The following is a 26,448-nucleotide window of genomic DNA, read 5'->3' on the forward strand; positions in this document are numbered from 1 at the left end:
GGTGGCACAGTGTGCCGTGAGCCAAGGCCACCTGGGAAATGGCTCCGTTTCCCAGCAAATGCACTGGGAGGAACTGCTGGAGCTGCTGACCCCGGGACTGTGCAGGGACGTGCGGCAGCAGTGCCAGCAGCCCCTGCTCACAGGGTAGCACAGAGAGAAGCTCCTGCCTGGGGACCTGCTCGTCCCTCCCTTCTCTGCCCTATCGCAGTGTAACTGGACATCTGCCAAAGCCCAGGAGTGTCCCTTGGTGGCACCAGGTCCCGGCTGCCTTTGATTCATCAGCTGGCACGGGCAGAGCAGGAGAGCAAGGCAGCTCCATCACATTTCTCCAGGGTGGGTTTACCTTGCTCTCTTCTGCGGTTATTAGTCATCTGCCTGCCAAGTATTCCCCACCAGCCCAGAGACTTTAAAGGCTGAGCTGCTCTAATTGACAGATCACAAGCCCTGGGACTTCCCTGAATTAATTTGTGACAAGTGCAATTGCTGAGTATCTCTATTAGGGAGGAGAAACACAACAAACCGAAGCACAAATCCTGCGTATCCAACCTGGATTTACAATTTGGCAGGAATGGAGGCTCTGTGACAGTCCCTGGCAGGCTGGGGACAGGAGGACAGCCTTGGTGGTCCTGGCCGGTGAAGCATCCCGAGCTGACTGAGCCTGGCCTCCTGGTCCACCCCTGCACCTCCTTGAACCTGCTTTGGGCTGGCCAGGGTTGCTGTGAGGTTGTCTCCCTTATCAAGATGGGTCAGTCCTACATCTCTGTGCCTCAGTTTCTCTCTGTACATGGAGGAATAACAGCCGTGCCCTGCCACACAGGGCAATGTGGGAATCAGTTCGGGAATCTGTACCAGCGCCACAGCACCCAGCTTCCACCCAGTTCTCTGCTTTCTTCACCAGCTGTTGGGGAACAAGCTCACTGGGGAGGGAAGCGGAGGTGTGTGGGCAGGCTGCTGGAAGGTTGGAAGTAGCAGAGATTTATCCCAGCCAAGCCGGCTCTGGAAAGTCAAGCCCCATTGCATCTGGGATCTGTTCACTTGTGCAGGTTTCCTTTGGAGAGATAATGCTAGAAAGATACCTGTAAATTACAGAACCAAAGCACAAGTGTCCTGGCCTTCGTCATCCGTGCAAGCACTTGCTCCCAGCCAGCAGCTCTCCCACGAACCATAGATGCAAATCATCCTCCCTGCTCTGCATCCCGAGGCGGCATGAAGCCAGGGTGGCTGGCAAGCACCTGGCTTTAGGGACTGTGGCTGTGCTGTGGGTGGGGATCTGGCAGGGCAGGAGAAACTCACCTTCCCCTTAAATCATGCAGGAGCATCCTTCGTGGGGCGGGTGGTGGCGGCCGCTGAGTGCTGTGCTTCTGTCTTGGCAGCTCAACTCACCCATGAACCCCGTCAGCAGCTCAGAGGATATTAAGCCACCCCTGGGGCTCAATGGAGTCCTCAAAGTGCCAGCACATCCCTCAGGAACGATGGCCTCCTTCACCAAGCACATATGTGCCATCTGCGGGGACAGATCTTCAGGTAAGGCTGGTGCCTGCCCCGGGCTGAGTGGATCTCACAGCAGCGTGTCGGTGTCCTGGGAGAGCTGATGGCCTTTGTGGTGAGGGAGAGCAAAGCAGGGAGCACCTGGGACACTCAGTGAGTCCTTCTAACCCGAGTCGCATCCCCCCCGCAGGTAAACATTACGGGGTTTACAGCTGCGAGGGCTGCAAAGGCTTCTTCAAGCGCACGGTGCGGAAAGACCTCACCTACACCTGCCGCGACAACAAGGACTGCTTGATCGACAAGCGTCAGCGCAACCGCTGCCAGTACTGCCGCTATCAGAAGTGTCTTGCCATGGGGATGAAGCGAGAAGGTAAGGCAGAGCCTGGCCTGAGCACCCATGGGTGCTGCGGGTACCTTTCCCGCTGGCACGGTGGCCGCACCGAGTGCACCAGGGCGCCAGAAATGTGCGTCTCTCTTTTATGGTTTTGCTTTCATGTTGGGAGCAGCAACGCTAAATACCCCAATAGTCTTCCCTTTCCCTGCAGAGTCCCTGTGTCGCATCCCAGGGAACTTGATTAGGGGACGTTGGCAAATTAAAGACCATATTTAATTCGCTGGTTACTAATGAAGGTGCTGCAGGGAGGTGAGAGGCTCCCACGCTGTTTGTGGAGCACAGCTGGCTCGCTCGGGGCAGGGAAACTCAGTGAATTATCGTCTTTCTCGTGAGAGTCTGCTGCTCTCACTTGGTAGCAATAGCAATAATGTTTTTTTCTCATTGGGAAGAAAGAAGAAATGCAGTCTCGTAAAAGATGTCTCTCACCTTACTGGAATTTAAATTTAGGATCTGAAACTCCCTGGCCAGTGCCTCTTTTAAATTCTCTTTTTAAATGCTGACTGCGTCTGTTTCAAACTGCTGGCAGGGCAGCCTTTTCCCAGACATGATGTGAAAATGACCCCGTGGTGCCGCTCAGCTCTCTGCTGCCTTCTCCCCTTACACCTTCAGAGCCACACTTGCCTCCCTGACCGGCCGATAAACCCGTCCCTTCGACGAAAAAGGCGAGCAGCGCTCCAGCCCCGATCCCTTTGAAAAGCACTTAGTCTTGTCTGGAGCATTGATTAAATAGAGCAGCGCCAGGTGTTGAGCAGCCCCTGCCACGCTCGATTTACGGGGTTACCTAAGGACCCATGGCACGCTGATGTTTCTGCTGTCAAAGCCATCTCTGCTCAGGCTGTGGGGGATGGCAGTGTGGGATGTTGTAGAGGAGAGGGCACCCCAAGAACCTCCTTGGCCCTTGGGTGCTCAGAAACGAAGCTTTCTGGCCTGCCAGATGTCTTAAATGTAGAGACTGAGGCATTGAGAAAAAGCCTCTAAAGATGAGCAGCTCAGTGCAGGCACGGTACTTCGTGTGCGGGGCTGGTGCTGCTCCTCAGCTGCTTTGCGGGCGGGCAGAGCTGTGGGTCGTGCTGGCTCCCACTGGAGGAGGAAAGTCTGATCTCCAGCCATGGGAGTCTCACTCAGGTGACTAAAAAGAAGCCAAGAAGTCTCCTGTGTGTTCAGTAGCAGCACTTGCTTCTCAGGGGAGAAGTGCAGGTGGAGGTGGAGCATCCGTCACGCTGACGTTGCCCCCAGAGCCCTGCGCTGCAGCTGGTGACCCGTATTCTCTTCAGACCCTTCGAATACCTCAGCCCGTGTCCGCAGGGAGGGGAACACCAGCAGTGATGCTTTAGCTCTGTAGCCTGCACTGATGTCCTCGGATCGGGTACCTGCTCCGTGCCTACTGCTCACGGTGACTGTGTGGGCAGCGCCGCTAAAATTATGGGTCCATTAATTAATTTCTAAACGGTGGCGGAATTCCCCTGGGACCGCGTACAGTGTGAGGACTCTATTAATTCGTCTTGATTAACATTATCACAATGAATGCCAAATGAATTCATAACGATCAGCCAATTATTTAAAAGTGTGACAGATGGGACCTTTGTAACTCTGGAAGTGCACTCAGGCAGCGCTGGCAGATCTGCCGCTGCGGGCGCTGCGTGAGGATAGCTTTGGAGAAGGACAGAAAGCCGGTGCATTGGCAGGCAGTAGATGTTTGGGGTATAATCCCCACATAGGGAAAGCAGGAATAACTCTCTCCAGTCCCCAGATAAAGCTCTCTTTTGTTATAACCCGAAAAATTCCCTGTCTCGTTGCGGGTTTAGAGATGTCCTCCTGTTGTCCTAGACTTGAGAGTGAGGAGTTAGCTTTTGCTGAGCTTTGGTGTTGAGCAGCTCTTAAGTTTCATGTGCAATATCCACCTGATTTGTCAAAAAAAAAGGATTCTTTCCTCTTCCAGCCGTCCCAGCTCGCTGCTGCCGCCCATCCACTTTGCTAGCCAGCAGCCTTTTCCTGCTGCCTCCCCATCACCTCCGTTTTGGGAAGCAGTTTTGGGCTAAATCCTTCATTGCCAATTCCTTTTGTCTAAGTACTCATTTACAACATAGCTGGCTTTTTATCCTCTAGGGTAAACTGTTGCATCTTTTAGTGACAGAGCCAGGGTAACGGGCTTTGTTTCCCTTAAAAATACCTTGCTCTGGAGACCTAATTTATAGCTGCATAAAGGCATCGCAAATCCCTGCTGGGGAAGCATCTCTGCCGTGGCCCAAAGGTATTTGGATGTGATGGAAGTACAGTAAGACCCTCTAGACGAAGTACCATAGCTCTTTCTGGTAGGAGAGTAATTGTTAAAGGCATCCTGCGTGGTGATGAGCAGTGCTGTGACCTGCAGAGCGATGGTGGCAAGAAGAGGGGAGAAGGCCGTGTTCATACCCAAAAACCTGTGCCAGAAGGGTAAGAGGAAAGGGTCTCTTATGCAGCTAAGAGGTTGGCATAAAGGAGTAAAATCAACGGGACCTCTTGGGCAGCTGATGGAGCTCTGGAAGGGTTTGGTCCCAGCACCTGGGGGGTCTGCAGGTGAACATACCGGGAGCAGCCCCCGAGGGATGGACCTTGATGATGTGCCAGGGTGGATGAAGCAGGTACCTGTGGAGGTGAGGGGCAGGGGTGGCCGTGGGTGCTGCCGGAAGGATGGGGGATTTCTTTGAAGCTTAGCTTAAAGGGGTGAGGGCCTGCAGCAGCAGACGATGCCTTCTGGTGCGTCAGAGCTTAGCTTAAAGGGATGAGGGCCTGCAGAAGCAGACGATTCCTTCTGGTGCATGCTGCTCCCCGTTAAAAACATTTAAGATAGATCCTGACGCCGCATTTGAGCTGAATGAGCCTCTTGGACTCTGAGGTATTGCAGCTATAATAAATAAGCAAGTGGGAACATTTTTCCCCTATGAATGACTGCCAGCTGAGTGAAGCTTTGGTTTTTGTACTCCGTCTCCCACTAAATACCGGATAGTCAACAAAATTAAGATTACCATCAGGGATCTTGACTAATGCAGGGGTTATTATTGTGGGGGTGGCTGTTTGCATCCAGAAGCATAACTCTCTGTTTGATCTGTTACGCATTAGGGTCTGAGGTGTCTGTGCATGAGCAGCTTTATTTTTTAAAGGGAAAAACTGGAGACTGCCTTTGAGTTAGGGAGACAGAGGTCTTGTGAAGAGGTGGGAGTAAACACTGAGGGTCTGGGGATGAAGGCATCTCGCCTGCACTGCCGTTAGCTGGGGTTAACTCCAGAGGTGAAAGGGGTCATCGGAGGCTACAAACTTTGTGGCCTCACATTGCGGTGTGTCTCTATCTCGTGTGACGAGGTCCCGGCCCCACCGTTGCTGGCAACGCTGCCAGATTGCACAGCGAGCAGGAAATACCAGCGAGGAGCCCTTTCTCATGCTCCCTCCGGCGGCCCTTGGACGGCTCACAGGGACAGACGTTGGGAACCGGCGCAGCCTGGCCCCGCTCCGTCTCACGCCTCTCCTTCCCCCAGCACTGCCTCCTGGAGCGGCTCCTCTCTGCTAGGAGCTGTTGGGCTACCTGGTTTGATAACAGGGCTACCAGTGGCCAAGCTGAAGCCCACAGCCCGAGCGCTCACAGCGGCGTTTGATGCCGACTAGGTAAAATGGATTTTGATGCATCTCCGCTGGGAAGCTCGGAGCCCATCTGGAGGCCATAAGGCTGCCCTTCCCCAGCGGCTGCAGCTCAGGCTGCGTAGCTGACCCCCCAAGATTGTTCCAAAATCCAGGCGCAGATACCGTCACGGCTTGTCTCCATCAGCCTCCGTGACATGATCCAGAGTCATTCTCTGAGGATCCAGGACATCTTCTGTCCAGTTGCATGCCTGATCTCCGACTCCAAAACTTCATTAAACTTCACAGCCTGGGATAATTTTGCCTCTTCCTCCATGTTTTTGGGTTGATTTTCCCCCTCTGGTGCTGCTGTCGAGCTAAGGGAGGGGTTTGATCTGCAGCATCGCAGGCAGAGACTCTAGTCTGCAGCTTGGAGACCTCCACCTGTCTCTGGGGAGCTGCTCAGGTACCCCACTGAGTCCAGAGGGACCGAAGTTTCCTCCTGTTCTAACCCTGAGTGACTTGGAGCTCAGGTCCTGCACTCACCCAGCAGTCACTGAGCTGTGCCTGGTCCCGCTGCCGTGGCTGCGCATCTCCCCCTGCACCCCCGGAGCTGGAGCCATCCCGGCTCCTGGAGCATGTCTCGGGACCAACAGCAGCAAGAGGAATCTGGGGAGAAAGAGTAGGAATTGAAGTCTCCATCCTGCTGTCCAAGTGAATGTAAAAGCAGGCAAGTGACCATGGCCTACTGGAAGGGGCAGGGTTCAAGAGCACAGTTATTTTTAGTAATAATTTTGGAATGGAAAATGTCTTTCAGCTTAATGAGCTTGTTTCTTACATCCTTTTAAAGTGCTGCTCTTTAAACCAGCTGGTTAAGTGATGCCGGTTTATTTATTTATTTATTTTTAAGGATACCCTTAGGTTGAGAAAAAGGGTTTGTTTTAGTTTATAATTTTGTTTCATTACTTTAGCAATGTTGCTGTTTGCTTACACTTCGCAGGGTCTGGCTTTTGAGAGTGAAGTGAGCTAGCGCTTTTCACTGTTGTTTTCCAGAGCTGTTCTCCGTGTGGACTGACTGCATGCAAAGGTTTCAATCCACTTTTTACCACTCTAAAGTTATACTTTTTGTCGTCATGGCGGTATTTTGCCTGGCTTAAAAAACCGCAGTATTCAGTTGAAAATGTTGGAGAAAACACCTCAATTTATTTCCTCTGTCTCAGGTTCTGAGGTTGCTTTATGGTAGTAGAAAGGTGCCTCTTTGAAAAAAAGAGGAAGCACGCGAAAGGAAAGCAGAAGAAACACTGTCTGAATTAGTTCCCTCAGCTGTCGTGCATTTTCGATATGCACAGGTACCTCAGGCATAAGCTCTTCGAGATGCCGGTGATACACGCGTATCTTCATAAAAGATGTAGCATCATAAAAAGGCAGCAGAGCCTAATAAATTCCACCACTAGTGAAAAAGGAAATCTCCAATAACCCTCCACCTAGCACGTCGTAAATAAAGCAGCCACTCCTGTGTAGGCTCAGAGAAGACTGAGCAGGTTTGGGTCTTGGAGGCCACCAGAACCTCTGGGCTCTCCAGGAGGAGGGTGGTGTGCCCTGGTGATGCAGGGACGTGTCCCCAAAACTCCAAATCCAGGCTGGAGTGGTCTGGAAAGCGTCATCAGCCCTGTAGCCTTGGTGGATCCCTGCATCTGCCAGGAATGGCCAGGAGCAAAAGGGATGAAGCAGGGAGAGGATCCAAGCGTGCTAAGAAGAGTGGGAGAGCCAAGACCCAAAAGTGCACCTTCTCTTTGCTCACGGCTTTCGTGCTGCCCAAGAACAGGCTGAGCATCACCGGCACATGTCCCCACAGCGTCGGGCTGCCTGTGCCTGGGGACTCCAGATGCTGGATCTGTCCACCAGAGAAGAGCCCCATTCAGTTCAGTTTTGGTGGGAGTGAATTATCCTTCCCCTTCCTCCCCCATGAAAAGAAACAAACCCCAGCCAGCCATCCAGGCTGTTGTTCCGGGAAGGATGGATTTTTGTCTCAGAAACAAGCGCTCATCTGTATTAGCGCTGGGTAGTGGTAATTAGGAGCCGCTGCAGCCTCCACGTCTTTCCCAGCAAACAGACAAGCCTGCGACGCTCCAACCCACGGGGGCTCTGCCTCGGTGGAAAATCCCATCCCCTTCGTGCCTTTTCCTCCCCTCATTAACATTCCTCTGGCACAAAAGCGGGGTGCCCGCCCAGCATGTCCGTGCTGCAGCATGGGGGACCCGCCGGTGAGAGCCCTCGTGGCATCTATGAAGAGGCTTTAGAAACAGAGCATGCAGTCGACGTCTTTTTTAAAAAGATCTTATTAGTCTGCAGATCACAGCATCAGGTTTCTTTCCACCAGCCCAAAGCTTAAAAAGGAAAGAGCTTCTGCTGGAGGATTGGGGTTCTGGGGTGTTCACAGGACCCAAAGAGCTGGGACTTGGCAGCGTTCATCGCCAGGCTTGCGGTGAAGTGGCAGGAGTTGGGGGATGCTGCAGAGGCTTCTCAGCAGTGGGTCCACCCCGGAGGTTGAGTGAGCAGCTTGCTCTTCTGCAGCAGCTGGGAAGTTAATTTCCCAACTGCAGGCACCCTCACTGGTTGGTTTGGGCACCTGAGCTGGGTTGGTTGCTCACTTTGCAACAGACTCGAACTTGCTTATTTAGCCACCAGATGTCTGCACCGTGAGCAAAGGCAAGGCGCCCAGCGCTGATGTGCACATGAGCAGGGCGTGGATAGGGCATTTTTGCACGTCATCCCTCGGACACGGTCAGCTGAGGCTCACCTGCGGTCCTTGGGACAAGACATTTTGGTTCTTAAAGGGAGAGGTCACCGAGAACTGGTCTTGACACATGGGGCTCCATATCTTGCTGTACCATGGCCTGGGGAAGTGCAGATGGGCTGGAGAAGCTCAAGATGAGAAATGACAGCAGCCGGCCTTAGGCAAGCACAAGCCAAATCAAGCAGAATAACATGAGAGCCTCTTCATCAGGTGCCATGGAAAACACAGGCTTCTGTCCTTGGCTCGGCTGAGACATAGCTGGCGGAGGTGGAGCTGCCTCTCAGAGCTCTTTGACTGCAACATCTTTTTTTTTTCTCCTCAAGTGGATTGCAAGGTTTAAATGTTTCCCTTATGTTAAGAAAATCAGACTGGAAAACCTCTCAGCCGTATGAGTCTCCTTGAAGAAAACTAAAAGCTTTGGCACAGCCATCAACAGGGAGAAGAGCAGGGGGATCCGCGTCTCTGAAAAGGGCACGGCAGCCTGGGCTGGTGTAACAGCAGCTTGGGACTCCTGTGCCTCGGCAGGAACGGGTCGGGTTCATAAACACCTGGAAACGTGTGTCCTGTGCTGCTTCACGTGGTGCAGTCACCTCATGCTGCAGATGCACACCTAGGTGAATATTTTTGAAAAAGCTTCTTCTCAGGGGAAAGGGAGGAAAACGATGTCTCTGAGCTCAGCAGGGAAACAGTCACTGCTCTGCTGCAGCCCAGAGAGCCCGGCACAGCGGGTGGGGAGGGGTCATCCAGGCTGTGGGGGGGATCACAAAGTGATGCCAAGCTTTTCGTGGCTTTGGAGAGGGCTGTCTCGGCGACATGGGGGTAGCAAAGCAGGTAATGCTCTGGCTGGCAAGGGCTTGGTTTGTCTTTGGACCTGGTCTCCTCGGTGAGAATCTGCCATCTGCTCTGCCTGGTGTGTCGTTGCTGCCAGCAGCCAGCTGGGCAGGGGTTTTGTGGGGGGCTGAGCAGGCTGGATGTCCAGCTAAGTCACTGGCAGCTGAGCAAGAAGATGTGTTTTTTGGACTAACAGCCTGTTTTCTGGACTAACAGCCCTTCCCGGCAGAGTGGCTCCAGAGGTGGAAGTGGTTGATCTCAGAGCAACGAACCGCATTTTGCACCTTTATCCTTGAGACCTGCTGCGACTGTGCATCAAGTCTTCGGCATTTAAGTAATTACATAAAATCCCATTAGTTGAGAGTTTGCCTTTTTCTTAGGCATTTCTGTTATTTAGTAGGTGTTTCATCTCTTCTGACGTGCCCCAAGGAGTTTTGGTGCATCTGCGCTGTGGAAGAAAGGTTGGCATTAAGCAAAAATTTCTAGCCTTTTGATGATTGAGAAAGCAGGAGTAGGGGTGGAGGGGAGAAACGTAAGCAGGGTTTTATGTTGGCCTGAAAAAGTGAAGAGAGCCAGATGGACAAAAGCCACGACACAGATCTGAGCTCTGAGAGCAGCAGCTTACCTGGCTCTGGCAGCCCAAGCAGAAAACGTTGCGTGGGCCTCGGGAGCCTCTGCAGCCTGTAAACTTCAGAGCAGTTGGCAAAAAAAAAATAAGCTCTGGTTGTTTTGTTGCTTTTTTTTTTTATTTTTTGCATAGCAGCTTTCACAGGGCAGGAGTCTGAGCACTGTTGACGTGCAGCGAGGAGCAGCGCTGCGCTGCAACGGGGAGGGCGAGCGGTGGAAACCAGCCCCAGGGCTTCGTGTGCTGGGGTGGAGCTGAGTTAATGGGATCAGCCTCCATATAGGGCTGTTTTAACATGTGCCTAAATTTCCTGGGTTTTAAGAAATAAGGTTTATGTTCTAGGTTTTGTTTTTTGCACTTGACGTAGAGCTCGGTCCCACCGATTGCCTAAAGAGCCTTATTGTGTCACAGAGAGCTCTGGTTTCCCTGAGCCTCTGCTGCTTTCTCTTAACATCACATAACCAGCTTCAAATTCAGCAGAGAGGTGAAGCGTTGGGAAAATTGTCAATAAATAGCACATTACTGAATGCCTATGTTCAGTCCTCGACAAATGGCTGGGTGAGTTCAGGGAGTTGTTTCTCATGAGCAGTGGTGGAAACTACAGTTGCTTGGGCTGTTCTCAGCTAGACTGAGCTGAAACGTCCTGTGGGAATCAACGGTGTGTGGAAAAGTGTGTGATTTAGGGTATGGAACATGGAGATTGAGAAGGAGATAGTTCCTGGTGTGACTGCACAAAGCTACTTTCCAGGTTTAGGGAAAGCCTGGGTACTGGTTTCAAAGGAGGTCATTAATAGTAATGTTATTAGCATCTAATAAGTGTTTTTTCATCTGTCTACTGCTCAGACGTTAACTCGTCGGCATGTGACATGCTTCTGGCTAGATTACTCCTGCCTCGCAGGATTTGGGACAGGTCTCTCCTGTCTGTTTAGGAATTGCCCGGAGCCGGGACAGGGTGGTGGTTTGCATAGAGCGCCGCCGGCGGATCCCTGCGCCCAGCCCCTGTCCCACGGCAGCACCCTCCTGCCGCGGAGCCTCCCGGCAGCCCTTAGCATCGCTACTGGACCAGGGAACTGGGGGTCTGACATGACCTCCACAGAAATTCAGCGCTAGCAGGCTCGGAAGATGGTTGAACTCTGGACTCAGGCATTAAACTGACCGATTTCTCTTTTCTTTGGGATTCCCTTATGTTGTTGCTTCATCTCATTTCCCTTCTGCCATCTTGCTTCCTTTGCTTTTCATCATTTGTCTCGAACCGTTTTGTTTCCAGGGTCTCTCCCTCTGCAGAAAGGGGAGTTTCCCAGTATAGGCTAGGTCAGAGCAGGACCCTTCCTCGCCGCACTCCCAGGGGAGCACACGCGGAGCAGCTCTCCCAGGGCAGGGCTGCTCGGCAGCATCCCCAAACCTCACACCCCTTGGGCTATCCAAACCCGAGCCCGCGCTGGTGGAGAGGTCAGGTGGGAGAACAAGATGTCAAGTGTGTGTGATCTCACAGGTCTGAGCATGTTTTAGGATTTCATGATAACGCTTGTAGCTTGGTGGAGCTTCGGGGTCCCAGCTCAGCCTGTGACACCACGGCCAGCGTCCTTAGGCTGACACTGTCTCTTCTCTGTCGCTTCCAGCCGTCCAGGAGGAGAGGCAGCGGGGGAAGGACCGCAACGAGAATGAGGTGGAGTCAACAAGTAGCGCCAACGAGGACATGCCTGTGGAAAAGATCTTGGAAGCTGAACTTGCGGTGGAGCCAAAGACAGAGACGTACATTGAAGCAAATATGGGCTTGACGCCAAGCTCGGTAAGGCACCTCTCCCCTTGGCCCCAGCCCCGTCCTGGGCACTCAAGGCGGAAGGGATGGCTTGTGGGGCGTCAGGATTGACCTATGGCGAATACGGCAGCGAGCTTGGGTCAGAGAGGGGTTATCTGATGGGAAAAGACATGGCGCTTAGAAATACAACTTCTTAGCCCTGCTGTGGGTGCCGTGTGTGAGCTTAGATGAAAGCATGAGGAAAGCAAACCCTTCTGCTCCTGTGCAAGCGCCACATCGGTGCTTTTCTGCCTCACAGCCGTAGGGAAGGAAAAGGTACTCTAAGGCATATTTAGAAGGGCTCACAGAGAAGGTTTTATTTTATAGCATTATTTTATAGTGCTAAAAGGCAGGAAGACACTCCAGGTTCTGAAGAGCTCAGAGTCCAATCAAGGCAATAAACAGACCTGTGTGGCTGAAGTGCGAAGAGATAAGCTGTGAAATTAGGGTGTGACTTTTCAGATGCTGAATTATGTAGCTGCTTGGCTCTAAGAAGAGAAAACCTGAAGAAGTTTGCTGAGAAGTTTGCTTTCATGTTCCTTTCCCATTTAGAAGCTTGCATTATGTAACTGGGCCTGCTAGAAGTGTCTGGGCTCTAACAGGACCTTGTGTAAACAAGAGATAGCTGACAGAGAAATAGGAGGAGAGTGAGAAGCTGTGATGAGGAAAACTGTCTTGGTCCATTTCCTAAGACATTCCCTTGTCAGCAGGTTGTAGCCTAGCTTAGAGAAAGCCTCCCTGCAAAGCAGCTACCTCCAAATGTGAGAGCCAGCCTATCCACTGAAATTCCGTTTCTAGGATAGACCCTGTGCAAAGCCCCCACAACTTGCCGAGGAAGGACTTGCTGCCCAGTGTAGGCAGCAGTCCTCAATAGCCCCTGTTCCCATGAAGGTGGTGCTGGTGGTGGAATGCCTCGAGAAAGTAGGAGTGCAACTGGGGCGACTGATAATAGGGTCTAATAATTACCCCTAATAATAGGGACTAATAATTACCCCCACACCAGGGGAACCCTGGAATACTGAGGGATGGGGAGATCTCAAAGCGAAGAGATAGAGGGGGAGAGGAAAGGATTAAGCTGCCGTGCGCTGTTGTGCACGTGTTTTTGGGGCCGGGGTCAGCTGCACGTGTTTCGATCCGCATTTGCCTTTTGGCAATGCCTTCTGGCAGGCACACACCATCCCGCCCCGGCATGCTCTGCTAGCGCGAGGGGGCACTGCTGCTGAGGAGGGGAGAGGCTGGTCCTGGGGGTCATCCTCTCACAGGCCTTCAGGTGGGGCCAGGTTGCAGGCTGGCTAGCCCAGGAGAGCAGGATCGTAGGGTGAAATATCACTCTGCGTTTCCAGTTGCTCTGTGCTAGGTGTCTGTGAGGCTGAGATGATGAAATGCAGCTATTTCTAGCAAGTGGAAGGACTCTGCAGTATTTATTTTCTGCTACAATAATAGTTTATCTCTTTTTTTTATATAAAGCTTGGAGGATTGAGCCAGAAACACCTTATCTGGCAGGGCTTGACAGGAGATCCTTGTAGGAGTCTTAAGTCTTGAATGCTTCTATGGGATGTTCTTTCTGGCCTTTACCTACAAGGACACTTTATGACTGGCTTTCCCGGTGGGGCTTTTCAGTGCTTAAGGCTTCTTGCTGCGGAAAGAGCCAATTCCTTGGTGAAACAGTCCAGAAGCAGATACAGGGCCATGGTGCATCCCTGTGTTTGGGAGCCCAGGTGCACCCTGCAGGTAGCAGTGCCCTCCAGCCCAAGGGTCCCATCACCATGTGAGAGGCTTTTTTGGAGGAGGCAGCTCAGCTGTGGTGAGTGAGGGCCTTGGAGAGGCTCTCATGGCTATCGGGATTAAAAATACTTCAGGGGAGTTGTAGCCAGCCTTGTGCTGACTTGAAAACAAACCCCAGAGAGCGAGCTGAAATAAATGGCTTCGTCTGGCACTGCATCCCCTCAGCCTCTTGTAGCAAATTGAAAGCTGGTTCCTGCATAATTCAACACGCATTACTGTGAACAAGGATGTGTGTTGCATCTAAATAGAAGCAGGAGGCTTGTTGAAATGCCCTGTTATTGTCAAGCGGCTCCTGTCGATGAGGTGACATTTGTAGCAGGTTTAGCAGATGTATGAGATCAGCAGCTCACAGTGACGAGGCCACCGGATGAGGCGAGGGGAGACGGAGGAGCTGCCCTCCTCCCAGCCCTCCCCAGAGAGCCCGTGCAATGGAAAGGCAGATAAGTTCAGATTTTAATAGACACGGGGTAAGAAACAAGCTGTTTCCTATTAGCCTGCAATGTTGGGTCCTTTCATTTGAGCCCTGCACCTTAGTCCATCTGCACTGAATGCTGCCGGTGAGCTGGAGAGCCCCAGCACTTGCAGGGATGTTTCCACCGGGCTGTGCCAGGCTGGAACAGAGGTGGCAGGTTGCTACAGGAGGTAACGCCCTCCTCTCCCAGATGCTCTCATGTCTGTGACTGTCACCTTGTGCCATTCATCCCTGGCTGCTCTGAGAGCAGGGAGCCCAACTCCGGTTGAAGGAGATCCCTCTGCTTTGCCAGGCTGGCACTATCACCGATTTCTTCCACCCAGGACAGTGTGGGACCCAGCTGTGGGGCTTCAGCAGAGTCCTCGGACCTGGTGAAAGGGGAGGGCAGGGTAGCTGCAGCCTGTGACCTGTCCCAGCAGCTGTGGTGTCTAAACACGTTGCTGACCAAGCGTGTTGCTCTGAGGCTGAGTGTGGGACTGACAGAGAGAGGATGGGGCACAGTCGTGGTTTGAAGCCCATGATGGTGCAAGGGCGTGATCCGTTTGGGCGGCAGGGACAGGATGGGGAAGGATGCTGAGGCAGGCAGAAAGCAGCTAAGACAGAGGGATGTGCCCCTGCAAACCTGCTCCCCGTGTCCCTGGCAGCTGAATCTGGGCTCCTGCAGCCTAAGCATCACCTCAGATGGGCTTCTGGCCACTGAAAGGCAAAGCCTGTAACTGAGAGGTGTTATCCCCATTAGCTCTTAATTGGCCTTTGAGCAGCTGGTTTCAAGTCACCATTTTCTGGAAGATGCTTCCAAGCTCCAGTTTTCCAGAAGGATCAGGTACCCGCGTGTCCTTTCATTCTGTCACACTCCGGCACCGTGCCCTTGCTATTTACTGCAGGAGGGGATTTGCTTACCGTGCGCGGGGAGGGTTTCTAGCACTGCTTTGCAGATCCCCAGATCCCCTTCTGGAGACAGGCAGGGCCCTTCAGCCTGCAGGGATGATACTTTTAGCTGCCTCTCAAGCTACAGTGCTTAAGTTCTGCCAGGAAGCACCGTGGCAGTTCCAGGAACTGCCATCTGAGGTGTAATTAAAGGCTGGGCCCCTCGCTGAGGTTTTTTTTGTATGAAGCACAGAAGGCTGGGGACAGCTTGTGCTGCCTGCACAGCAGCCGTGATACAGCCTGGGCTGGGAGACCCAGAGCCTGGCTTGCTGAGTCAGAGTGAGTCCTAGAGGTGGTGACAACCTGCTCAGAAGCAACCCCTGGGAAAAGCTTTAGAAAACCATCTAAATTTCCTAAAACACCCTTTCCATGGGGCTGTGGAGACACTTGTTGCTTTGTGTCATGTCCCATTCTGTGGCATGGAGGGCTCTGTCCCCATCCCACCCTGTGGGAGCCAGGACACCCAGGATCTCCAGCTGGATGCTCCAGCTTGCCAACCAAGCTCAGGGGACGTGAGGTTGGTGATGGGAACACCATCACCATAGCCCAAACCATGGGTGTCCTTTCTCACCCTTCCTCAAGGGTCTCTGAATGCTGATGTTCCCCGTCTTTCCAGTGAAACACTTAACCCTGCGAGCATCTCCTCACACCCAGTTCAGGCTTTTCCTGTTGTACAGAAGAAATCCCGTTTTACATCCCTCTCCAGGGGAAAAGCCCAGTCCCCGCTCACATATCCATCCCCAGGGATGAGCCCCAGCTCCCTTGGAGCATGGCTCTGCTCCCCTTGCACCACTGGAAACGGACAAAATCCCCGTAACGAGCTTCTGAGCTGCGCGGCTGAATGTGAGCCCATTCCCATCCATCTCCACACACAACAGGTGAAAATATTTTGAAGGCAGGTGCCCCTGAGCTTGCCAGAGGCTGGTTATTTTAAGCCTAGAGAACGGGAGACGTCGGCCACTGAGGCAGAGAGATTGTGGTTGCTGCCAGGGGACAGCAAAGGGGACCAGGCAGGGGTCTGGGGAGAAGTGAGACTTAGAAGTGTCGTCGTCTTCTGCTCAGCCTTGGGAAAGGGGTTTGCCGAAGCGCAGCCGGCTCGTGGTGAGGAATGACCTTGTTCTGCTGAAACTGAGACTTGCCGGAGGGAGAGGTTACGCTCGCGTTCGTGTCTGCTCTGAATTCACACCCCTTCCCCCTGCAATCCAGGGGTGAAGTAAACACTCCTCCTCCTCAGATTTGGAAACTGCTCTTTTAAGGACATGGAAGAAAAATAATTGTACAATCAAAGCTGCTACATATCAGCAGGGCTTACAGTGAGGTACGTGGAGGGAGCCATACCTCCCTGTCGAGAGGGGTAAACCCTGTATATACACTTACACTAGCAAGGTCTGTCTTTGCCAGGGTTAGACAGGCTCCTCCAGTTCCTAATCACAAGCCCACTCGAGCTGTTAGCAGTTCCTTTAAACAGGGATTTGGTGTGTTTAGGCTGATTGTCCTCCTTGAGAGCAGATGGTTTTTGTTGCTGGAGAATATTTCAAAGGGAAGGGGTTTTCTCTTTTTTCCTGTAATGCCCCCTCTGGTGCTGGTTTATCGAGCTGGGAGATGCTGGCACGGGGAGCGTGCGTGCTGCACGGGTGCAGGAGCCTGCCTTGCCCTGGGCTGGAGCTCGTTTGGTTCATCAGTCAGTGTGATGGATGGTGGGTCTCAGCACTCCTGGTTCCTGTTTCGGAGCTTGCTAAAAGCTATTTAAAACCATGTGGTGGAGAAGCCAGCTCACCTTCTTTCCCTCTGACTGATAAAGTTCACTTTTGGGGTGCTAGCAACTTAGAGGTCCCTGCAGGAGTGAGGCATCGAGCCCCTTCGGCAGCTCCCCCCGCCTCTCCTCTTCTCCTCGCTCTGCCTTCTCTGAGCCTTTCCATCTCCTTGTCTTGGCAGCCCAATGACCCGGTGACGAACATATGCCAGGCGGCAGACAAACAGCTCTTCACCCTGGTGGAGTGGGCCAAGAGGATCCCCCACTTCTCCGAGCTGCCCCTGGACGACCAGGTCATCTTGCTCAGAGCAGGTGAGTAGGAACCGTCCCCACGTGTGGCACGGGGCCGCAGGACTGCTCCATCTCACCCGCAATGGGTATTGCGCTTAGATTTAGGTCCCGGGCAACTTGAAAGCCGTTAACTGATTCTTAGTAATCGCCTCTGATAATTAAATAGGATTCAAAAAAGCCTCGAGGGACGTGTCGCTGAATGCAATCCAAAATGTTGCACCAGCTGCCAGTCAGCTGAGAAGTGTCCCGGCTTCATCTCCGAAGAGTGAGGCGCTCGGAGGGGCGCGCTGGGGGATGTAAACTGAGGCAGCGACGCGCTGCCTTCCTCCCAGGCTGGGGCTTGAAAAACCAAGTGGGCTTGGGGCTCTATGAAATTTTATCAAACTTGAGATGTTTGATCATAATTAAAACCAGAGAGGGGAGAAAAAAAAAATATATATCAGCCTCCTTCTCCCACCCACCAAGATGAAAATAAAATTCTCTGGGCTTATTTTAAATTTCCTTCTGCAGCAGGGGGTCTGCAGGAACGGAGGCCTCGGGAGGTGAAGAAAAGCAGTTAGCTGTGAAAAGGGTCTTCTTCTATTGATTAAATTCAAGCCCTACTGCTGGCAGGTTATTCACAAAGACCGGGGAGGGCAAGAAATCAAGAGCAGAGCTCGACGAGGGTGTATTTTAGGCGTGAAGCTCTTTGCAGAGCTCCAGGCATCAGATAAGTGATTCAAAAAGGCTTTGGCTTGGCGAAGAGGAGAGCTTTTCTCCCTTAAACAAAGAGGAAGGCAAGTTGTCAGTGGGACAGATGAAGCGGCTTCCAGCAAATGACAAAACTCCATGTGAAGGGCAAGACTGGGCTGCAGTCGTGGCCAAGTCCCATGCCCTGCTAGCCCTTTGGAAAAGGTGCTCCTGTGACTTCTCCGTGGGTGTGAGTCTTGCCAGAGCTGGCTCAGGGCCCTCTCTGGAAAATACAAAAAGCGTTATTTTTGAAGAGCATCTCTAGAGCCTCTTGTGAGAGTGGATGAGGAGTGGAAGCATCTCTATAGAAATGTTGGAGGGCTTTCTGCAAATATCAAAAGGAAGAACTGGATTCAGACAAAAAGCTGCCTTTTTTTCTGTAGTGAAATGGAAGCAAAACCCACAACAACGATTCAAGGTTTTCCTTTCTCTTCAGATGAAGGCAAATGAAAGCTGAACTGCGGATTTTCTGACCTGATGTTCTCTCCTTTGTGCTGGTGCTTGTTTTGACCAGCTCCGAGCTGGAGTGGCCGCTTCATGGGGCAGGGGAGGGGGCTGCAGACCCCTTCACATCCCAGATTTCATGGTAGCTTTAGCCCCCTGGCCGTAGGATGGGCTGAGCACCTGGAGCAGCTCCGACGGGCTCCCTGCCCCAAGCATCTCTGTCGGGGCCTCAGATAACCTCCCCAAGTCTTTTAACCAGTGGCTCTATCTATTATTGAGTGGGGAGAGTGGCCTGCTGAGAACAGCTGCCCATGAAATATTTAAGTATTAAAATTTAGCTACGAGCATCAGTCAGGCTCAGTCATGCATCCTTGGAGGCAAAATTAAGTGGAGCACGCATCTTTGGAGCAGTGGTGCTGGGTGGGCCGGCAGTAGTTTTCCTCTAATCCTGAATCATTTAGAAGTCTTCCCTCTCTGAGCTTTTTGGAGGAGGAAGAAACCCATTTTTTTAAGCTTGTTTTCCCTGGGTTTTCTTGTTTCCAAGCTTGCTATGGCTGAGACAGGAATAACCTGCTGTTTTCCCTGCGTGGAGGCCAGCCTGGCTGAGGATGCTGAGCACGACATCTCTGCAGCTGCAGTTCGTTTCCTAGGGCTAGAGATGGCTTAGCAGGATGGTCACTGTGCTGCCGGGTGCCCTCCCCACCCCAGAGGATCCTCTGAGGCTGCAGCCACCTTATTTGATGAAAAAGGAGTCACAAGAGTCATAGAAATCTGTTCTGCTTCTTGGGCTGAAATGCGAAACTCCTCGGGTAGACTTGTTTGATCCCTAACTCAGATGTGCTGCCTGTGGTTGTACCTAATTTTTCCTGCTTTTTTTAAATTATTTTTTGGGGATGCTCTGATGAAAGCACAGTGGGAGTGGCTGGTAGGAGGGCACCCAGTGCACTTTTCTGTGGGTCTGGCTCTGGGAGATCCTCTTTGGTTCCTGCAGGCTCCTGGTGCTGTCTCACATCTCCTCCATCCTCCTTGAGTTTCATGGTGTTGCAATCCCTCTGCAAGCGCCAGGCCTCGCCCGGTAAATAGCCAAATAAATGTTCCCATGGTCGGGGTGGAAACATCCTGTGGCCACTTAGGAAAGAGTGAACTTTATTCCTTGTCAACATTTCTAATGGCACCAGCTCTGCAACAGTAGGTAAATGCAGCACACACGGACCTTGTATTTATTCCAGTAGGTGTGAAAAGACATGTTTCTGTGGCAGGAGAGGAGGTGAAGGATGTTGTTGTATTGCTTTTAAATCCAGGCAAAAAAATAAAATCAGATGTCCTGACGATTCTGGACCCTGCCAAGCAGCCCTGTGTTCTGGACACCGGAACATTTTCAGGCTGGATAAATCAGTGATGCGATGAGTGTGAGACTCCCGAGGGTTGCAGAAGACCCATCTGGGCTCGTTGAAGATGCTGCTTCTGGTTCAATATCACCAAAATTTCCACTCTTCAAAACTTTACAGCGTTTCATCTGGTCATGAGTTTGTTTTGGGCGTTCTTGAACTCAGCTGGCAGCAGAATTAAGGATTTGAAGACGTGTTAAGTTAGGAAGGGGATCTGGAAGATGGGGAGGCAGGTCCAAATCTGCAAGCAGGTGTTTTCAAGGGCCTGGTTTGCACAGCTGAATAATGATGAATAAACTTTTGTGCCCCATTACAGCCTGAAAATCAGCCAAATTAGCTGATATAAAGCGTTAATAGGTCTTTAACTGCCCAGGGGTGGGGAGTGTAAGGTCAGAGGGGGAATGTGGGACTCTACAGCCACTTGTAGGCTCATGGTGAGAGGAGCAGGGCAGAGAGCTGTTTGCTCTGGTGCCTACAAGGTTTACAAACTGTTTCCCTTATTAGCCCTGTATTTTTAGTGCATTTGTTCCTTAACAGTTTTTTTTCCTTCTCTGGCATCCAAGAAGGGGTTGGCTCCCCCCTCCCTTCCCACATCCAGCCACGTTACTCTAGCAAAAGCGGTTCTGGAGCGGTTTCTTCCTCTCTTTTTAGCACTGAAGAGATGATGTTGCCGATTCCCCACCACGTGGCTCTAACTTGTGGCCTCGGTTGTTTTCTCTTCCCCAGGATGGAACGAGCTCCTAATCGCCTCCTTCTCCCACCGCTCCATAGCTGTGAAAGATGGGATTCTCTTAGCCACTGGGCTCCACGTGCACCGGAACAGCGCGCACAGCGCTGGCGTCGGGGCCATCTTCGACAGGTGGGTGCATGGAGGGATGGATGGATGGGTGGGTGGTGGGGAACACCTCTTGGGCCACCTTGCCTAGACATTCCCATCTCTCTGGTGTGCCTGCCTTCCCCACGTTGCAGCCTGCTGGAGGATGGGGATGTGTCCATGGAAATGTCGTGGTCCTCGCTGCAGGCAACGACATTAATTCCCTCCTCTGAAACTTGCAGAAACCATCAGCCCGAAATACTCAGGGAGGGGCTGCCCGGTGCAAATCAAAGCCTCTTTCATGGGGTCCAGATGCTTTCCAACGTTACGAGGAGGCTGCTCCTTTATTTCTTTTCATCTTTAATTGGACCAAGACGTGATTTTATTTTTGCAATGAAAAAGCACCAGAAATACCCAGCAGGTTCCACATGCGTATCCTGAGGGCTCTTTAGTCTCGTGCGTTGGGAAAGTGTTTTAAAGCAAGAATTCCAGGGTGTTTGACCCACAGTGGGGCTTCAGACACCACTGAAATGGTGGCTGATTTCTCTGCCAGAGACTCCTCTTGAGATGGTTTAGTTGAAACCAAATCGCCTTTGCTTCTTTGCTTTGCAAGGAAATTGTTCTTTGGACCTCGGTGACGTCAGTTGTTCCCTGTGAGGTCACGAGTGAAAGATCATGACTTCACTGCAGGATCTGACAGGAAAAACTGGGCAATCAGTGGAAAATATTTCAAGACCGGCACCTGCAGTCAGAGCAACGGGAGTAATAAAAATTACCGGCAGAGGAAATTGCTTTTAGATACCTGTTGGGGTTTTTTTATAGTATTATTTTTTATTTTTAGGCAGTTTTCTCAGGTGCCAAAGCCTCAGAGTGAATGTATGAAGCCAATTATGGTCCCTGTTGTATCTCACAGGAACTATTGATGTTCCTAACGAGCTATTTTTGATCCAGGAGGAAAATGAGGGCACATCCTCAGCTGGTACAAGCGAGCACTATCCCATGACTTCATTAACCATGCACCGGAGGACCTGCCTGGGTTTAACACCTGGGTGTGTTTTTGACTTCTTTTCAATGCTGATGCGTTATTTCTGTGTCCTTTGCAGAGTACTGACAGAACTCGTGTCAAAAATGCGAGACATGCAGATGGACAAGACAGAGCTGGGCTGCCTGCGAGCCATTGTCCTCTTCAACCCCGGTACGTGTAGTTACCTTCTCTCTTTGCTGAGACCATGTCCTTTTGGCTGCTCTTCTTACCTGGAACGCTCCATTGCAAATAAGTGAGGGCACCCAGCTCCCAAGGACGGGGCAAGAGGGAAGAGAAGCAAGAGTGAAAGCCAGATTAAGAGCTGCACCTGCATCTGCCACCTTACGAGCCCGTCCTTTGGAGGTCAGGGATGATGCTGGATCCATGCCCAGGGCTGCTCTCCAGGCTTCCCTTCCCACAGGGTGTTTTTCCCATCATGGAAGGCAGAAGGGTTTCACAGTCTGGAATATTCTCCAATGCAGGACCCAGCCTTGGCTGGGACTTGGCTGCGATCATCCGAGGAGGTGGCAAATGCTGCTTTTGGAGCTGACTCCTACTGAGGGGCTGAGATCTCTACAGAGCTCGAGGGGCTTTGGCTGGATCAGCATACACATTCTGCCTATTTTCAGTGTTTTGGATGACCCTGTGAAAAGAAAGTTCTGGTGCTTGAGGGAGTCATCCCCAAGTAGGAGCAAAAATGAATCTAGATATCCTTTAAGACAAAAATACGGGTTAGAGCAAAGTTAGAGCATGGACCTTGTTGTCCTCTGTTTCCTGATTGTGTTTCTGGAAAAGCCCTCTGCCTGAAAGGTGCTCATAAAATGTGCAAGAACTCTTATTTTTTTTCTGTCTGCAGCTTGCTTAGTTTTATAGACTCCAGGAGGCTTCACGCTTTTCCCCCTTGGCCCCAGCTGCCCGAGGTTCAGTGCCGTGGGTCGTCTCTGGCATTTCAGAGAGCAAAGCCCCTCCGCAGCAGGAGACGGGCTGCCAGCCTGCAGATACCCCTCCTTTGATTTTAGAGCGGGTCCATCCCGAGCAGAAGCAGATGGCAGCCAAGGACAGACCTGCGTCCCCCCTTCCCCTCCTTGTGCTCGCAGGAGCATGGTTTGTGCCGAAGCTCAGCTTTTTCTTTGGCCTTTCCCACCGAACCCAGGAGAGGGCATTTCAGCCTTGCTTTATTGCTGTATTGGGTTTGTTTTCCTGCTTGACTTTTCTTTTTCTTTCCCCCCCTCCCCTTGGAGTCACAAGTAATTTATTGTCTGTAATTTGGGATTAGCCGTATATGGTAAAAGACGGGGAGAGGTTCCCGTGGTGCATGTACTTGGGGATATCAATTGCTTGACTGCCCCTTTCACCCTACTAAAAACAGATCCTTGCTTCGTCATGGGGCACTTGCCAGAGCTGAGGTTTTTAGTTTAGCCCTGCCACAGTGCTTCGTGCTGGAGGGAGAAATCGCACAAGCCCAGGACTTGAAGGGGGGGCTTAAACCCTTTAAGAGAATCCGTGACCACTAGAATGAGCCAAAACAATTGGGGCTGGGGTATGAGGTGCAGTAAAATAGATTTGCAGGCAAACCTTTCAGGGCTTGTGCACTCCCCAGGAGGTGTTAGATCCTGCCCAAAATTCCTGGGGTTCGGCCCCTGCATCCACACTGTGCCCTGGTCTGGTGATGCTGGGAGAGATGAAGGGAGCTGAGGGGATGCACGGGGGATCCTTGCCTGCCTGCAAAGCCTGGAGGTTTTTGGCTGATGGTCCTTTTGTTGCCTTTCAGACTCGAAAGGTCTCTCCAACCCAGCTGAAGTGGAGGCGTTACGAGAGAAGGTATACGCGTCGCTAGAGGCGTACTGCAAACACAAATACCCCGACCAGCCCGGGAGGTGAGTGCCGGGTCCTCCGGCAGCCCCGCACCCCTGCAGAGCCCCGGGCTGTGGGTGCTGCAGCTGGTGCAAGGTCCAGGTGGGGTCCTCTGGGTCGCTGCACCTGCATGTGGATGCTAGGTCCATTCTGATCAGGTCTCTCTGTCCTTAAGTCTTCTTGGGAGTGAACAGTTAGAGAAGACCACGCGTTTTTACCTGCCACAGCTGTGAACGTCCTTAGAAAATTCACCTGTGAAGTGCAGAGAGGTCTTTATTCCCGTGTCAGTAAAGGCAACGCGGCCGGGACAGGGTCCGGCAGGAGCTGTGGTGCTGAGACCCGCGATCCCCGGCTCCTGCGGCCACGGGATGAGCCTGTGGGGGAGGAGGGGGTATCATTTCCCTTTTGGCAACCACGGAGAGCAAACCGCAGCGAAAATAAGACGCACACGGAGTTAATTTTCGGTGGCAGATGAGCATCATTGCTGGGAAGTGAAAGCCTCAATTGATGCTCTTTTCTCCCCTCCCTGCCTCCCCCAATCCAGCTGGGATTGGGAGGGGGAATTAGGAATGCTTTCCTGGACTGCTCCGGAGCTGAGTGGGCGCATTTTCCCAGTTACAGCCTGAAGCTGGCAACTGCCAGTTAAGTTACTGACAGTCGTTTGAGAAACCAAGCAAAGGGTTGGAAACTGCTGCTGGTGCGTACCGCTGCCGAGGTGTGAATATGGGGAAAAACAGTCCAAGCAACTGGGATTTGCATCTCACCTGCCTTCCCGGCCTTGCGTGTCTGGGTGGTTAAATAGAAAGAAAGGATGCTTTTACGGCAGCGAGTGCAGTGGGCAGATCACACCCTCGGAAGTAATATTGGACTTAGTTTTTCCCCGCTTTGGGTACCAGTGTGCTGGCAGGCGTAAAAAGATGCTTTGTTAAGGGGCTTCTTGGATGTTCACGGTTGGCTTGTGGCAGGGAGAGTGAGGCTGAAGGTATCATTGGGTGTTTGATTTTGTGGTGAGGAGGGCATGTGAGGGATGAGCACGGTGCGCAGGGCAGGGGTGATTACCTCTCCTCTCCCAAGTGGTTTGTGTGGACATCAGGCCAGCTCTCAAGCTGACTCCTCTTCCAAAAAGCGTTATTAAATTGCAGTTCCTAAGCAAATCCAGACCCAGACCTTGGCTGTTGTGGTGCTTCAGAAAAGCTCTGCTCCCCTTTGGGGCTCACACCGAGTAGCCAGCTGTACCTGGCTCAGGGAGAGCTGCCTGGGCCAGCAGCTCCCCTGGGTTATTCCCCTGGTGGGCTGAGCTCTTGGGCTTTGTGCAGGCGTCCAGTGCCCGTAGCTGAGTCGTGCTGGGTCACCTTTCGCGCGACAGCTGGGCAGGGGTCTGGTGTGGGATCAGCCCCACTCTTCAGCCACCAAACCACTACGAAGCCGCTGTGCATGACTGAGCAAAGCTGCTGAGCCACCAGTCAAAAATGAGTTCCCCAGGGCTCTGCCTCAGTGATCAGCCGTGTGTAAGGGAGCATTTTCGGTTTGGTAGCCTGCTCCGGGGGCTCTGGAGTTTGATCTCTCGCTGGCTTTGAACGACCTTGGGCTGGGGACCTCCTTTTGTGATCCTCGCACCCTTCTTTGGTAAGATTAAAGATTTTTGCACTCTTAGGGCTGTCCTGTGAGCCATGACTGCACATTGCTGACCTTACCCTGTCTCTTCTGCGGTGCAAGGCAATGGTGGAATAAGCCCGAGAGGGTTAACCCGTGGGCTGGGAGTGCAGAATTGCACAAGAGCTAAACGGAGCTCTCGGGCTCTCTCTCCGTCCTCCTGGTCTGATGGTACAACATGATCACCATCTGGGGCTGGAAACAAGTTCTTCCTGTGGTTGAGCAAACGCCTGGCCGAGCCTGCGGCGGACAACCCCCTGCTCTGCGCCGCGGCGGGCGCTTGGCTTCCCCACCGCCCTGGATGTCCTTCGGTGCGTGGCTTCAGCTTAGTCCCTGGCCATCAACAGCTTGTGAGCACCATGTAAATAGCAAAAGGGAACTTCTCCACAGAGGGAGGTGTTCCTAGGAGGGTAAAAAAAAACCAACCGCGCACCAGGTCCTGCTCCTCTGCAGGGAGGGCACGGTGCATACATGACGTGGAGCAGCCGTGGGGAATTGGGGTTATTTTCTCTCCTCCCTGGCATGTTGTGCTGCGGGCTGGTTATCTCACAGTTAAACATATCTGAGGGCTGGAGCCATCATCTGGTTTGGTTTAAAGTGAAACTTCCTGAATGGGATGGTAGGACTGATTTGTTTTTCCTGGCTCTGCTCCCACCATTCTCGCCAGCTCAGCAAAAAAAAAAAAAAAACAACAAAAAACCAAGGGGAGAAAAAAGTGTGCATGCATTTATAATATCTGTATGTTTGTGCATGTCTCTCTCTATGTGTGTGTTTTCTAGAAAGTCCCCTTCTCCCTGGGCTAGTTCTGGCCTTTGCTTATGTTCAAGCTCTGATTGTGCGGCAGTTAAAACAAATAAACCACCTCCCGACCATTAAAGAGCCATTTCCCCATTTTGAGAGCGGGAAGACAAGGTCCCATGTGCCTGGCGCTGCTGTCTGCACCCCTGGGGCACGGGCAGATGGGGTGGGGACATGCCGAGAGGCACCGTGAGGTGCTCCAGAGCACCCTTGCAGGAAGGTGTCCCTGCCTGTGGCAGGGGCTTGGAACAGGGGGGTCTTTAAGGTCTCTTTCCACCCAAACCCTTCGGTGATTCTGTGAAGGCTGGCCCTGTGCTGCCTCCTCTCCATAGGGACCCCATGAGCATCTCAGGGTGCTCACTGAAGAGTATAGAACTGTAGAACAGTTTCGGTTGGAAGAGACCTCTAAGATTGAGTCCAACCTTTGTCTTAGCCTCGTCAACACCATTAAACCATGTCCCTCAGCACAACATCTGCCCATGTCTTCGACACCTCCAGGGATGGTGACTCAGCCACCTCCCTGGGCAACACACAGACGTGATGCACGAAGCCAGTGGTGCACCCCAGTCCAGGGGTGGCCTTTCATTTCTTATTTCACTCTCCCTGCTCTGCTATCAGCACGTTTGTTGTGAATATCCGCCGTGGCTGCCTGTTCTTCAAGGCTGGGGACGTAATTAATGATTGCTCTGCTCTGCTCAGCCCCATGACTTTGGTAACCGAAGAGGTTGTGTCTGACTCCCAGCTCTTCTGAGCAGCAGTGGCCACAGAAGCTTTTGGGGCTTGGGGTAGACGTGGGATGTCTGACCTTGTTGTGTCTCCTGCCCTCAGGTTCGCAAAGCTCTTGCTCCGTCTCCCAGCCCTGCGGTCCATCGGCCTGAAATGCCTGGAGCACCTCTTCTTCTTCAAGCTAATAGGCGACACGCCGATCGACACCTTCCTGATGGAAATGCTGGAAGCGCCCCATCAAATGACTTAAAGAACTGTTGCTGGGT

General features: G+C 52.3%; 1 protein-coding gene across 1 annotated transcript; it reads left to right on the top strand.

Moving 5' to 3' along the window:
* Positions 1 to 1,349: 1,349 nt before the first annotated feature.
* LOC104275906 (retinoic acid receptor RXR-alpha) lies at positions 1,350 to 26,445 on the top strand. Its single transcript, XM_009872001.1, has 8 exons — positions 1,350 to 1,524; positions 1,679 to 1,858; positions 11,346 to 11,515; positions 16,644 to 16,773; positions 20,040 to 20,172; positions 21,231 to 21,322; positions 22,923 to 23,028; positions 26,285 to 26,445. The coding sequence occupies exons 1-8, from the start codon at positions 1,386 to 1,388 to the stop codon at positions 26,430 to 26,432; spliced, it is 1,098 nt and encodes a 365-aa protein (XP_009870303.1). The 5' UTR covers positions 1,350 to 1,385; the 3' UTR covers positions 26,433 to 26,445.
* The last annotated feature ends 3 nt before the right edge of the window (positions 26,446 to 26,448 follow it).

Source organism: Apaloderma vittatum, unplaced genomic scaffold (assembly GCF_000703405.1).
Source record: "Apaloderma vittatum isolate BGI_N311 unplaced genomic scaffold, ASM70340v1 scaffold2976, whole genome shotgun sequence".
Lineage (NCBI taxonomy): Eukaryota > Metazoa > Chordata > Aves > Trogoniformes > Trogonidae > Apaloderma > Apaloderma vittatum.

Coding starts and splice junctions, on each gene's coding strand:
- LOC104275906 (XM_009872001.1), top strand. CDS start 1,386: ATGAACCCCGTCAGCAGCTCAGAGGATATTAAGCCACCCCTGGGGCTC. Junction 1,525..1,678: donor CTGCGGGGACAGATCTTCAG/GTAAGGCTGGTG, acceptor TCCCCCCCGCAG/GTAAACATTACGGGGTTTAC. Junction 23,029..26,284: donor TACCCCGACCAGCCCGGGAG/GTGAGTGCCGGG, acceptor TCCTGCCCTCAG/GTTCGCAAAGCTCTTGCTCC.